At 44.1% G+C, this 14,922-nt stretch overlaps 1 protein-coding gene across 6 annotated transcripts in view; it reads right to left on the bottom strand.

The window, feature by feature from the left end:
- The window catches only part of RANBP3 (RAN binding protein 3), a 40,404-nt gene that overhangs the window by 12,704 nt on the left and 12,778 nt on the right, over nucleotides 1-14,922 (bottom strand). For 4 of the 6 annotated variants that reach the window (XM_042838166.1, XM_042838163.1, XM_042838162.1 and 1 more), the window contains 4 exons: nucleotides 6,856-6,892; nucleotides 6,691-6,777; nucleotides 1,635-1,706; nucleotides 426-491 (listed from right to left, as the gene is read on the bottom strand). In XM_042838166.1, the coding sequence (XP_042694100.1) occupies nucleotides 426-491; nucleotides 1,635-1,706; nucleotides 6,691-6,777; nucleotides 6,856-6,892 (262 nt within the window). The remainder of the gene's footprint in view (nucleotides 1-425; nucleotides 492-1,634; nucleotides 1,707-6,690; nucleotides 6,778-6,855; nucleotides 6,893-14,922) is intronic. The other 2 variants (XM_042838167.1, XM_042838165.1) reach the window with 1 other exon arrangement.

Raw genomic sequence — 14,922 nt, forward strand, 5'->3', positions numbered from 1 at the left:
TAGCATTTATGTCCTTCCTATACTAGCAAGACCAGTGTTAGCAAAGGTGAAGCTCAAGAGTAAAACAGCACAGCAGAACAGCTGTCATAAGAAAGCCACAACTGTGCTATACTGAAAGAGCAGAGAGGAAAGGAGGGGCAGACACACTAACAGCTAGGAATCATTTCAGCACACTCCTCAAGTAAACCTTCTGCTCCAGTTTGAATCTAAAGGAACCAAGCTCAGCAGCCAAGGACTGCCGTGAGCCAAAGCACGGTGAGCAGAGGCATTTCAGAAGAGCATGACTGAGCCAAGTCACAGCTCTGAGGTGCTGTGCACACCTTTTGCCATGTTCCAACCACAACGTGCATCTGAAAATTCCAAAGTATGTTAAAAATGCTGGAATTATTGTTTCATTTTGCTTCTGAAGGAAACACTGAACTCACCTGCACTAGGAGCTTGACCATGAATAAGGATTGGTGGTTTTAGCCGGAACCCACTGCTCTTTTCCTCTAGAAACAAAACAGAATTATAAAGACAGCTGTAAAAGAGTAGGTATTACTTCTTTACGACAGCCACAAAGTGCTCCTGCTGCTCCCTTTGTAACAAGCCACAAGCTTTATAAACACCCAAAGCAAAGTCATAATGATATTTCCAAACAAGATCCTTTCCTCCAGGCGATGCTGACATCCCCAGCGATCATCACAGCAGACAAATACTCAGAAAGAAAAGAGATGATGTTCAATTGTTCAAAACTGGTTTTCAGGTGAAACACAGAACAGCGTTCTCACAAGAGAAACGGAGTTCCTCCTCACAGATTTTAAGTGAGAATCATACTACAAAAAGAACGACAGTCACCAGAAGCATGACAGAGCACGACAGATGAACAATATATTAAATATCACTAGCTAAGTAAAAATTGTTTCATTAATTCCATGTAATTGCATTAGCTGCCACCTTATGCTTTCCTAATGTGAAGGTGAAAAATTCCTATGGTTGCACTTACTGAAGCTAAGGCATTTCGATAAAACAACCAATATTTAAAAAATAATAAAAAAACAAATCCCCAACTACCACAAAATCAGGTTCCCCAAAAACCTGAAAGATAAAGTCATTTCATTAAATGCTATCTTGGAGGGAGGGCAGCAGCTGCACTCAGAATAAGCCCACCATCTCTGCATCCTTATGCACTTCATTATCCTCACACCCATGAAGTACCAGATGAAAACAGTGGCACCAATACAACAAGCTGATGGAACAAGTGTGATCAACAGAATCAGCAGCAGTGTGAACACCAGGTTCAGAAATCATGGTTCAACATAATCACAGCCATTGGCTATGGATGATTTTAATTTGGCAAAGAAAAAGAACCTTGGGTCAAAAAATGACACATCCCTGACGTTTCATCTTGAGGTTAACAGATGGGAATAGAATCACATTGCACTCCATCACTCCCAAAGCATTCATGAGTTTTGATATTTGTTATTAACTCTGGGAAGCATGAGAAAAAGCAATGAAGTAAGAAAAGGCTGAAGACCAGCAGCACCACTTCCATGCTCCTAGCTATGGCCTGGGGTCACAAGCGTCAGAGTATTTTGAACTGTGATACTCAGCATTCTGCTGAGGAAAAATGAGGGAGAAACACAGAAACTCACCCGGCTCTGAGTCAGAATTGCCTGCAGAAGGTTCACAGAAGCTTGATGGCATAAAGACATTGTTCTTTGTTACTGTTGTCAAGTAAAAAGAAAAATAAAGAGAAGCTGGGTATGTCATTCTTGATTATAAGCTCCTTCTCCAAATACTGAGATTGCAAATCAAACAGTTTTTCTGATCATTTGCTTTATTTAGTTATGTTTTTAATTTGTTTCTTTCTACACTAGAAAAGTATCACAGCTACAAAAATACGCAGTTCCTCACAGCTTTGTTTCTCCTGAAAAAGTAATTGCAAATTTCACAGCCAGGAGGGAAGGCAAACAGTGCTCCTAGTCTGAATTCTATCCTGAATGACCAATTAGAAGAGACAGAACATGAAACAAACTACACACCATACTTCAGACTTTTCTTCCAGCTATATTTGCAATATCTGACAAATAGTGGAAACTACCACCTAGGCTCTTTGAAAGGCTTAAGACTGACAGTACAGTGCCCACAAGCAGTAGATAACTAACACTAACATACTAACAACCCTCACCATTAACTCAATCTACTTGAGCCTTTAGTTCACAGGCAGCTCAAAAGATCCCCTAAGAATAAGTGCACATCAAGTAGGAAATGCACTCCTACCAACTATATGGGGAAACACAACCCTTGCTTTTAGAAAGGTAAAAAAAAAGGAAGTCTTGGGAAGCTACTTGCCTGTGTCCAACAAGATCACGGAATGGCCTGGGTTGATAAAGACCTCAGAGACCATCTATTTCCAACCCCTGCTGTGTGCAGGTCACCAACCAGCAGCCCAGGCTGCCCAGAGCCACATCCAGCCTGGCCTCGAATGCCTGCAGGGATGGGGCATCCACAGCCTCCTTGGGCAACCTGTTCTGGTGTGTCACCACCCTGTGTGAAGAAGTTCCTCCTAAATTCTAACCTAAACCTCCCCGTCTTCATTTAAAACCACTCCCCCTTATCCCATCACTATCCACCCTCATAAACAGTCATACCCACTCCTGTTTACATGCTCCCTTCAATGAGGTCCCTCCACAGCCTTTCCTTCTCCAAGCTGAACAATCCCAGTACACTCTACTTTTCTTCACTGGAGGCCCCAGCCCTCTGATATCTTAGTGGTCCTGCTCTAAGAGTTCCAAGTGATGAAGCAGATTCTCCTTCCATGTTAAGGCACACAGAATAACACGACTGACGACAGCCAACTTGGCCACCACAATTGGTGGCGATTCACCCTCAGAGAAGCTAACAACAATTGGGCCACAGTATGATGGATAAGTGAAGAGAAGGAGACGTCATCTACCTGGGCTTGTGCAAAGCATGTTACACACAGCACCTTGGTCTCTAAAGCAGAAAGGCATGGCTTTATAGATGGGCCACTTGGCAGATAAGGATCTGGCTAGATGGTTGCTCCAGAGAGACCTTGCAGAGGCCTTCCAGGACCTAAGGAGGCCTGCAGGAAAGCTGTGTGGGACTCTTTGTCAGCTACTGTCATGACAGAACAAGAGACAGTGGTTTTAAACTAAAAGAGAAGAGGTTTAGATTAGGTATTACGAAGAAATTATTTACTCAGAGCTTGGTGAGGCGCTGGGTCAGGCTACCCAAGAAGGTGAGGATGCCCCATCCTTGGAGATGCTCATGGCCAGGTTAGGTGAGGCTTTGGGCAACCCAATCTAGGGGAAGTTGTCCCTGCCATGGCAGCAAGGTGGGAACTTTACAGGTCCCTTCCACTCAGATCTTGTATGATTACGTGATCCTCCAAATCAAAGCAGTAGAAACTTGCATATACTGCATTAAGTATGCCTTAGACAAAGAGAAAAGTATGCAAGCAAGCTCTTAGCCTCTACATACCAAATGTAAAATTGCCATCTACAGAAAGTAATGCTTTCCTGAAAAAGAAGTAATGGCATTTCACCAGGACTGCACAACAGCAGTTTCAAAGGTTGGATAGATTGTTTATATCAAGTCCTCCCCAGCTATTTGGGGGCACGCCTTTACAAGGCAGCATACACAGATTTCCACACACGTGTTTATAGTGGCATATTTTTAAAGCTGGGACACTTCCCACCATTGCTTAAACTCCTTGAATCACAGGCATTAGTAGCACACAACAGCAAGGTTCAAAGCACTTGGGTAAAATCTTTCTGCACTGTTGTTCTGTTTTGTCTAGACTAACAAGAAAAGTCAACAGTCCATGAAAGAAATCTATCTTTCATAGCTGCAGAACAATGTATTGCCCAGACACAGCCTGGACTTGCAGGTTAAGTTTCAAGTTAGAGTCAGTCATCACCTTACTTACAGCTGTCCAGCCCTCTGACTTGCCTGGGCCTTGCTGAGTGAAGAGAAACTGCTGTTAGCAGTGTGTGGGAGGCATTACTTTTGGAGCACTATGTTACTTCCATGGACACGACAGACTTTGCAGACACAGATACGTTCTGCTAGAGCACATGCTTCAATAACTTCCAAATACTTCTGACACTGGAAGATGTAGCCAGCCAGAGTCTTTTTAGAGTTTATGCCTTTCACTTAAGCTGCTCTGTCAGGGCTCCCTGGTGACTCAGTACAAAAGTAAAACATCTGCACTGTGGAGTGGCATCTCTCCGAAAGAGAGGCATGTTGTCACCTCACAAGACAAGAAAGACTCTTCAGTTGACAACAGAGGACAAACTGATTTTTACCTACTTACAAATAGGGGGGTGGAAATGATAATTCTAAAATTCACTAAGATCAAGGGCTAATCAGCTGGACAAACACTCATCTGAGTAGCAAATCTCAGCAGGTTAAACTCCACCTGGTTACACAAAGCATCTGCACAAGCAACAAGCAACACCTAAACTTAGTGCAGAGACAAGTTGCTGCATTCCTGCTCCTGCAATACAAAATAACCACGACAGAGTAAACACGTGCTTTTGAGACACACACTGAAGATCTGCTGTGACTCTAAGGACCACAGCCTCTCACTGATGAGTCGCAACTTAGAAGTCATAAGTCATTCCAAGTGTTTTCATTACAGGATGCCAACCCACCTTCACAAGCGTCTTCCTGTGAAGGAAAGCGAGCTGAAGGCCATTGCTAGGTGGCTACTGGGGTCAAAATGAAAATTAAAATGAAGCCTTACCTCCTGAGCAGCATGAGACAGTTCAGAGAAGATAAGGAATTACACAGCTATGAGGCATGAGACTGAGCTTCACACAATGAAGCAGAGTACTGGGGCAATGCAATAAAATCACCCCCAAAAAAATGAATGAATCTCACATTACACCAACAGCTTGTCAGTATCATAGCAGCAGCTACTTCTAACCTACCACTAAAAATGCATAAAACAGTAACTATGTAAAAGGCATTGAAGAGTTTTCACTGTCAAAGTATGAAAAAGTAGGCTGCTTTGGTAGTGAGCAGTACACTTACAAATGCTTCTGAGTATTTATCACTACAGAAATAAGAGACTTGGGAGGGATGAGAAGAATCACAGCAAGCTCCAAGCAGCAAACAATGGAGATGAACTTTTAAGTTGTATTTCTGAGCAACACAATGAAATGAGGTTGCCTTCATAGCCAGAGAAGGTTGAGGCAGAACACACACACAGCAGATACTGAAGGCCACACAGAAGGAAACAGCACCTTTGAAACTTTCTACAGTTAGAACACGACCTGAGCTGGGTCATACAAATCAAGTCGTGAAAGAATAAAAAAACACATATATTAGAAGAGAACAAGGGAATCAAACAGGGAAGAAAGGAACACAGGTTGAGAGCTCCAGGCAAGCAGACGCTGAGAAGAAATGCAGAACTCTTGGAATATCCAAGATTCAACCACACAAACAATTTGTCTTCCTCACTTCTTAAAAAATGCTGTCATTACACAAAATGAGAGTTAGAGATTAGAGTCTCAACAGACAAGAAAAAGGCATATAGACTAAAAGAACTGGTAATGATGATACAGAAGCTAGGATTATAAGGCTCAATAAGTAACAAAGATCCTCCAGAGCTGTACACAATCTGTTCTTCTCACAGAAGATCCAGAGACAATGAAAATCTTTGTTGTTTCTGTGCAGTGTTCTTCTATTAAGAATGATGAGAAAATGTAGCAGCCACACTGGGCCCTTGGAAAGTATTCAATTAAAGGCAGTGCGCCTTGAAAACAGCTCAACTCAGAAAAACCTGCACCTCAAGAAGGAATTCTTGCTGTGACAGCACTGGTGACACAACATGAGAACACTCTAGTGCAGAACCTGACAGCAGCTATATTTAAAACTCTACAGCCACCTGTATCTTTACAATTAAAAGACAGAAGCAATTACTTCCACACCTTTTAATCCCACTGAACACGCCAGAGGTTAGAGGGCTTATCTGTACTGTTCTCTCTTCCACTGTTTTCCCAATCTACTTTCCCAGCCAAGATGAACAATGAAGGACTCAAGTCCCCAGGTCTGCCTTAAGCACCACAGTATCTCAGCTGGAATAATCCTCAACTGGGCATTTTTTTGTGAAGAGAGAAGGAATCAACCAGAGAGTTTCTTGTGGGTGAACACAGGTGTTACATGACCACTCTGGTGTGTATGAACCAGAAGAATTTACCGGTGCCCTTCACAGTGATCTGCATCTCTTGCACATGCTGGGTGAGAACACTGCTGAAATGCACTGAATTCTCTCCACTTGAGGAGGAACAGAAGAAAAGGAACGAAGAGAACCCAAGCACAAGCTGAGGTTAAATTTTGCCTGGCAGCACAGTAACTAAGGAAAATACAGCATTGATGTCAATTCTAAGAGGTGATTTTATCATAACAAGGCAAAAAGATTGCTGGTAAATTCTTCCATTGAACAGCGTAACACTAGAAGCTCAAACAGGTGCACGTGAATAAAAACACACAAGTTTGTGCATCAAAATCCTTTGGGCTCGACTAAATTTGCTATCACAGATCATAGGGAAGTCAGCCTGTGGCTGCTGTGGTCATTCAAAGTAAAGCAAAGCAGGCAGCAATAAGACTGCAGTGACTTGGAGAAACAGAAGTAGGAAACGCACCTCATACTGCAGCACAGTAATAATTAACATTTACCTGACTGAGAAGGAGGGAACTGTGTTAAGGATGAAGTTCTCTCCCGCTTCACAGGTGGACAGTAGCTCCCATCCTCTCGATCAGATTCTGCAGCAAAAACACAAAGTTATTTTTGGTTTCTATACATCTACCAGCGTTTCTTACATTTACAATCAAACTTCTTACCATCTCCATCTTCTGGACTCGACCCATCTGCTGATCTCTGAAATCACAGGACAGGGACAATAAATCAGTGAACATTTCAGTCTTTCGGGGGTACACAGAAGTGCTTTAACCAAAGACTTTCTTTACTGCCAATCACATACATTCAAGGAAAACACACTGATCAGCATTTACACACGCTGAATTTCACCTAAGCAATACAAATAACAGAATATCCCATTTACAAGACATGCCTAAAAGTTCCTAACCAAGCACTAATCTTCTCAGCAGAGACTGTGATGATTATCACACTTTTCTGTGTATTGAAAATGATAATTTTGAAGTCTGCTTTGGCCAAATCCAAACCTCTCACCCTGAAGATGTTATTTAGGAGTTCATAACAAAGCACTTTTTCTAACTAACATAACAGACATCAGTTCCTCAAAAAAAAAAAAAAAAAAAAAAGTGATGGAGAAACCTTCTTCAAAATCCCCTATGATGCTCTGATAGGAATTAGCAATGGACATTCCCCCAGCACCTTCCAGAGCACCAGAAGGAAAAGCAGGCAGCACCACAGGCTGCCCTTTACCACAATGTTAGGTATTTGAAGAAAGTTTTCATATCTTGAGGATTTCTACATCACTTCCATTTGCACAGCTCACATCACTTCCCTGTTCCCACAGAACTGCCCACAAGGAATTTCGTGTGCTGCAGGAGGCGACTGGGGCAGCAGCAGCACCTTCTCACCACGACATCCATCCACACACCTTCACCCTTACCTACGCAATACAGCTTTCAGTTTCAAGACAACAGAAGAGCACAGTGACTTCACCAGCATCCCAGTCCCACATCTCTGATATCTCAGTAAGGAATTAAGAGCTATTTACAGTTTTAGGAACATAGTTTCCCCATATCAACACTCATCTGTCAATCCAACGCAGTAATACTGCTTGGTGACCCAAACCACCCCCACATAATTCACCAAGCAGTCCACATTACTGAAGCAAGGCTTTATTAGGCATACCTGTTGTCAATAAACACTACTTTCCTGAAAGATAAAGCTGAAGTGGAAAGTCAATGCCATTTTCTGTTTCAGCAATCAGTACTCCAAGTCAGAAAACAAGCTCTTTTGTAAAAGAAAAAAAGCACCAGATACACCACAGTGCAAACTGCACACCTGTATGTGCAAACCTCCTTTAAAATCAACAAGTCTCTTCCCCCAGAATTCCAAAACCACCTAAAACTGTTTAATGATACCCAAGCATCAGGAATACAGTATGCAACGTTGTCCCAAAAGAAGTCAAACCCACACAGCACAAGCTCCAAATTACCACGTCAATTTATCAGTTTATTAACAATGCATGCCCAAGTAGACATGCTGTCACTACATTTAGTGTAAAAGGAGAATCGATGTCCCAAACCATCCTGTAACCCCTGGCAGAGCAGCTGCTGCACAGACAGACTTCCCAGTGCCATACTTCTATCTCAGCAACAGATCACTTGGTATGCTACCTCCCATCCTTATCAATTAACACCCTTAAAGCTGTTGATTACCGCCTGCAAAATTAAGGGTTTGCTAATAACTCCAACCAGAAAAAAAGAAACTAACAGATTTACATCTTTCATAGACTTCAGAATTTAAATATCAGGGAAGAAAAAAATCTCAATCCTTTAGGCTGATCCCTGTGCACAGACAGTCCAAAGACCATCACGCTGCTGTCAGCCTCAATCCTGGAACTTCTGCCTGCACATTTCAGACATCAGGCTGGATTTTCTATTTTTAAGTGAAAGAGAATAGCCAGAGTTTAAAAAGCATTTCACAGCAACGCTGTAATTATTACTATTTTTTAATACTTAGCTTCCAGCAGAAGACACGTTGCATAACATATCTTAGGTTAAGTATTTAACTTCAAAATTCTCCTTTAGCATCTTGCAAAGACACTTGCAGGCAGCACTCCATCAGGAGGGCGCTCACCAGTCAGGACAGCTCTGCCCCAGGAAATGTTTGCAGGCCATCACTTGGACTTCACAGCACTGTTTTTCACACAAGGTACACAACAGAATGAAAAGCCAGGACCACCTCACCTCATACAGAACCACTACAGTGACCCAAATGCCTTCCCTCTATTCAGCTGTTGGAAATCAGGAGCTGTGAGACAAACCAGTAACGCCTGATCTAGCTCCCAGCTTGCTCCCCCAGTGCAAGAGCTTTCTTACTTCTTTTCCCTGTCTAGAAATCCAGCTAGAGAAAAGTTACAATTATTTCTCAATAGCAGTTTTGACACGTCTCTAATTAACCAAACTACCTTTTCTTACAAGACCCAACTGTCTCGTAAGAGTGAAAGTGAGCACAGATTAACCAGCAAGTGCTCAAGTGCCATCACTGCGCCCTTACACCCACTGCTTCCTCACACTGTTTCTGGGCCATTACATGCACTGCAGGTGCTACAGACTAATAGACACGAGCCTATGCCAACTGCAGCAAGTTTGGCAGCTGTTGTCTCTCCCAGTTGTTTGGTATCTTGTGAGGACTATTCATCCCAAATTGGGCCAAAAAGGCTCTCTTTTGGGCAAGGAAAAGCACGTGTCACAGGTGGAGCAGCCTTCACAGGCAGAACTCAATGAAACACACCAAGCATGTGCAGTCACAGTGAGGAATGACAACTCACCTGCACCAGGAAACCACAGCTCAGCAAGCAGAAAGGATAAGCCCAACTTTAAAATTGCTCTGCAATGCTGCAGGTAGCAGTCATTCAGTCATTTCATCTTTCCAAAAGTGTTTACCTGCACCATGAGTAGAAATAGCTTACGCTGGAATTACTGAGAGCTTTCTCTATTAAGTACTTAATTTCAAAATTCTCCTTTAGCATCCGCCTTGGTGCCGTTAACCTGCTAAGTACATCACTGGTTGGCAAGCTGCAGCTCACAACCAAATAGCATCAGCTGCTCACTTGGTCAAGATATTCTGGCTGGGAAGGAATAAAGGATCCCCCTCCAGCTGCTATGAGGCACCACCTCACATACAGCTGCTTCTCACTCATCCACACGAGCCCTCAGCAAGTGCTCAGCTGATACAGTAAACTTTGGAATTCATCCTTTATGCGCCTTCTGCCATCTAGAAGGACCCAAGCAAACTTCATTTCTACCAACCTTAGAGGGGACTAAGGAGATCACAGATAAACCAAGCAAGCTACGCTGCCTGCAGTTAACAGTAACAGACTCCTAGCAGAAGGGATGTGTCCTCCATCCCCTCAGCAGGTTTGCACTTACCCCTGCCACTTCCTGTTGAACAGGAGCAAGCTGGGCTGTAGCAGAAGGACTCGGGGTATCACTGGCTGAGGCCACAGCAGGAGCAGGAAGATCAGGGTCACACTCCTCAGCTGGTTCTTTGTGACCCAGAGCATGGCGGGGGGACTCAACCTCTCCCTGAGGGTCCTCACCTGAATCCAACAAAGCTTTTTGCTCTGCAGGGGACTGGGAGTAAAAAAAGACAATGTCCCTTCAAAGCAAAGGTGCCACCCGATGGAGCAGCCGTCCAAGTGAGAGGACATACTAATTCCTTCCTAAATTACCTTGTTGCAATGGCCTGGCAGAAGAAATTGCTTGCCGCTGAGGCATCAGTTAAGATATGCTAGGCCCTGCTGGCTGAATTAGTTTTCCTTCCCATAGGGAGCACCAGCTGGGGCAAATGCACTGCTTGGAAGTTGGCTAGAACTGCTGCAGCACCCATCAGAGGAGCCCTGCTGCACCCTCAGGGCTCAGCTGCACTTCAGGCTGCTCAGGCAGCTAGCTGCTTTAGCACCTGGTCCACAAGCAGCAATTAGACAGGACCCATAACTAATTGCACATCGCTGGTTCTTCTAACCATGTTTGAGGTGGGGTTGGTTATAAAGTAACCCACACAAATCTGTTGTTACAACATTCATACAGGACAATATCCTCCCCCATTCATGTGAGGGTGAATACCCTGAAAAGCAACAGAAATGTTTTATTTTGTAAATTAAGAAGTCAGTAAAGCTATCTCAATGCAGAGCATGATGGAATTCCCAGTGCACGGTTCTGGGATTTGTCATTTGCTGTGTTCCCACTTCTGCCACAAACCTTTCAACTTCCAAACAGCAGCTCATAAACTGGAGGGGACTGAAGTTCTCCAGCTGTGACATGGCCTGGTCTTAAACAGGAGCAATTATCAGTAAATGCCAATTTAACAGTGGGGTTATTTCAGTTCCGTCAAGTTTTAAGTGATAGTAATTTCTTGTAAGAGTTAAGTATCAAAAAGGTCAAAAGGGAGGGCAACACATTTCAGGTGAAGTTGGGGATGCTGAATATTCAAAATGCTTGTTTTTAAATAGGAAACTTACTAATAAGCCAAAACACTACCTTGAATCTCCACAGAATGGGAGATGTCTATTACTCTGAGACCCTTTTATTAAGGTAATGCCAACTTCCAAAATTAGGAGTACTCCTACTTCTCTTGCAGATCATTTGACCTCTCTTTAAAGGGAGACAGCCAAACAAATAAAATGCAAGAATAAAGGTTTCCACATCACAAACAATCGAAGCAGTTTACGTAATGCGCGTTTATGTCATGTATGCATAATTATGTAAGCAGCAGCACCAGAGATGCCATTTTCCTTCACAGCTTGTGTTGCAGGTCCCCCCCCTCCAGCCCTCTTGCTCTGAAGTCCCAACCCCAGCCCATTTCTCCCAGCCCTCTCCCCAGATCAGCAATCAGGCAGCTCAGCTCCCAGCAGCTCCAGCCTTCCTTCCCATGCACAGGCTGCACTCATCACACACCTCAGAATCACAGGTTGGAAGGGACTCTAGGGCCCCCCAGCCCCACTCCTGCTGTGGGCTGGGTGCCTCCCCAGACCAGTCTGCCTAGGGCCCATCCATAGCCTGGGGCAGCTCCAAGGATGGGGCACCCACAGCTCTGGGCAGTGCCAGGGTCTCACTGCCCTCTGAGTGAAGAATTTCATCCTTACATCCAACCTCAACCTCCCCTGTTCTACTTTAAAGCCATTCCCCCTTGTCCTATCACTACCAACCCACACAAAAACCACTCTCTCTCCTGGTTATAAGTTCCTTTCAGGTACTGGAAGGCTGTAAAGAAGTCTCCCCAGAGTCTTCCTTTCTCCAGGCTGAACACCTCCAGCTTCCTTGGCCTGTTCTCATAGCAGAAGTGCTCCAGTGCTCCAAGTATCTTCATGACCTCCTCTGCATCTGTTCCAACAGCTCCACGTCCTCCTTGTGCTGGGCACTCCAGGACCAGACGCAGTACTCCCAACCTCATAAGGGCAGAGCAGAGGGTTCAGTCCCCTTCCTGCCCACTGCCAAGCCTCTGCTGACAGAGCTCAGGATACCATTGACCTTCTGGGCTGCAAGCACGCACTGCTGGCTCACATCAAGCTTTTCATCCACTAGGACCCTCAGATCCTTCTCTGCAGTGCTGTCCTCAATGAATTCTTCTCCCAGTCTGGGTCCAGGATTGCCCTGGCTCAGGTACAGCACCGTGCACTTGGCCCCACTGAATATCATTCAGTTCACCTGTGCCCACTTTTCAAGCCTGTCCAGGTCCCCCCAGATGGCACCCCTTCTTTCTGTTGCATCTCCCACACCACACAGCTCGCTGCCATCAAGACTTGCTGAGGGTGCACTCAATCCCACTTCTTCGCCATTATGAAGATGCTGAAGAGCAGCGGTCCCAAGATGGACCCTGGTCACCATTTGTCACCAGTCTCCATATGGACACAGATCCACTGACCACAGCCCTCTGGCAGCAATCACAGAAACACCAAGGTTGGAAAAGACCTCAGGATCACTCAGTCCAACCATCCACCCGTCCCCAATAGCTCTCACCAAACCGTGTCCCTCAACACAACATCCAAATGTTCCTTGAACACCTCCAGGGTCGGTGACTCCACCACCCCCCAGGCAGCCCATTGCAGCGCCTGCCCACTCTTTCAGAAAAGCAGTATTTCCTGACACCCAGCCTTGAGTTAACTGGATCCAGTCAGGCTCCCAATTCTCAAACACAAACTGTTTTGGTATTTAAGCCTCCACTCCCTTTGAGCAGAACCAGCAAGATTCCAAAGACACTGGGAGTTCAAAGACCACCATCCTTGTACATGGACCAAACCAACCTTGGGGTGAGCTAACTGTCACCAGGGGTCAATGGAATGACTGGGAAACTGGACAGACACTGAGGTGAAGATGACTGGGAAAGATTTAGTGCCTTTAAGACAACAAATAGGGCACAGGAAAGGTTACAGAAGCATTCCCCACATGAAAAATAGCTAAATGGCTTTGGATTCTTCAGAAATAATATATAATTTCTGGGGAACAGGAGCAGGAATACAGATCTGGAGCAAATGCAGAGACTTTGACAGCACAAGAGCTGCAGAATTAAAAACAGCCATTAATGCAATTACCTGGTAATGCAATTACCAAATATAATGCAGAAAAACCCGATGCCAAGATGAATGTTCCTTAACCAAATTCATAAAAATGAATTTTTTAAAGTGTACATATCAAATGGAACAAAGCCACTGCAAGAGACCAGCCTGTGCTAATAGGATATGATTTACATTAGAGAAGGCAAATCTGACAAAGGCCTCAAGGATTTCTGCTCACAGAACTCCAAGACATTTATGCAACTGTTCTCAAAAAAGCACATTCAAAAGAAGCCACAGACTCCCTCAAAACTCACATTAGCCTTCAGCCATGCTCACTATCGGACGTATTTGCTGATCTCTTCACTTCAGAAATAACGTTAGGAAGTCAATTACAGCACATCACCTTGCTCAGCCAGATCAAACTAAAATTATTTCACTAAAATAAGCAAAAATAAAACATTCATATTTAATACACAGAAGTCTGCTTGGCGACTCTGCTTCTGCTGTTTTACAGGACACAGTAATAGAGGCGTGGAAAAATACATAGATTAATGTGATGCAAAATATTACACAGGGAAGGAAGTAACATTCCTTTCAAGCAAAGACTGGATAAGCATTCTTATATCAGCCTGGTTTTACCCCCAGTTCTGAAGTTCACATGTCATGCAGGGCTCCCTTCCTCATCTTCCCCATCCACACCCAGCAGCCCACAGAGATGGCTCCCAGTTTCCCAATCTTTTCCTGTTTCAGGAGCTGAACTCTCACTGCCACCTTCAAAAGCTTTCAGATACATCACCCTCCTCGTATTCCTCTAAAGCTTTGCCTTCTACAGCAGTCACAAGCACACTTAGGATTGTTCTTTCCATTGCAGCAGTGTGTACACAACTTAGGCATCACTTTTAAGCACGCTGTTGACTTCCAGCACAGTTGAGTTACTCCACCTGACAGAACCTGGAGCAGCCATGCAAAATGATACTGGTGCCTCTTCCTCAAGTTGCTTCCTCCACAATTTTTCTCTAACACCAGCCAAACCCAACAAGTCAAATCCACAACAAGAGTAATGGTTCATAACCCCTCCTCAAAACACCAAAAAACAAGCATTTCCAAATCACACAAAATCCAATTCAGACTTCAAGTCAATTCTAGACTTGTGCCCTGACCAACTTCCACATTTCTATGCTCAGGCACATGCTCTTGCTCGTGCCACCATTTTCAGAACATGTGGAGCTGAAAAGTCTATTATTAACGCTCCACAGTTAAGACCTGGATAACAGATTCAACATCTGAAGGATGTAAATCCTTGCTCACTCTACAACTAACCCTTAAGCTTTATGATCAGCTGCCATTCAGCCCTTTAGCACTGCATTGTTTTGTAGGGCCATTCAGGATGGAATGTGACCCAAGTACACAAACCACCCTTCTTCAGAGACATCCTTAAAATCTTTCCTTCCAAAAGTGCTCAGAAAAGCACACTGTAGCTCATGTGTAAGTTATCACCATAGATAATGGAGTAATAGTGATGTGTTATGCTTAACATAATGAGGCTGGGACTTGATTTTGCTTTTTGATCTTAACAGCTATGAGTCCTCAAAAGCTGATGCAATTTTCCAACCAGTGTCAGCAACAGAAACTCTGTTCTTCAGATAAAGGGCTGTCAATGTATTAAGCAGCAAGCAAGATAACTGGCCGCCATCAT

The sequence above is a fragment of the Centrocercus urophasianus genome, unplaced genomic scaffold (genome assembly GCF_019232065.1).
Source record: "Centrocercus urophasianus isolate 14NV4802_14NV808 unplaced genomic scaffold, USGS_Curo_1.0 seq_739, whole genome shotgun sequence".
In the NCBI taxonomy this organism is placed as follows: domain Eukaryota; kingdom Metazoa; phylum Chordata; class Aves; order Galliformes; family Phasianidae; genus Centrocercus; species Centrocercus urophasianus.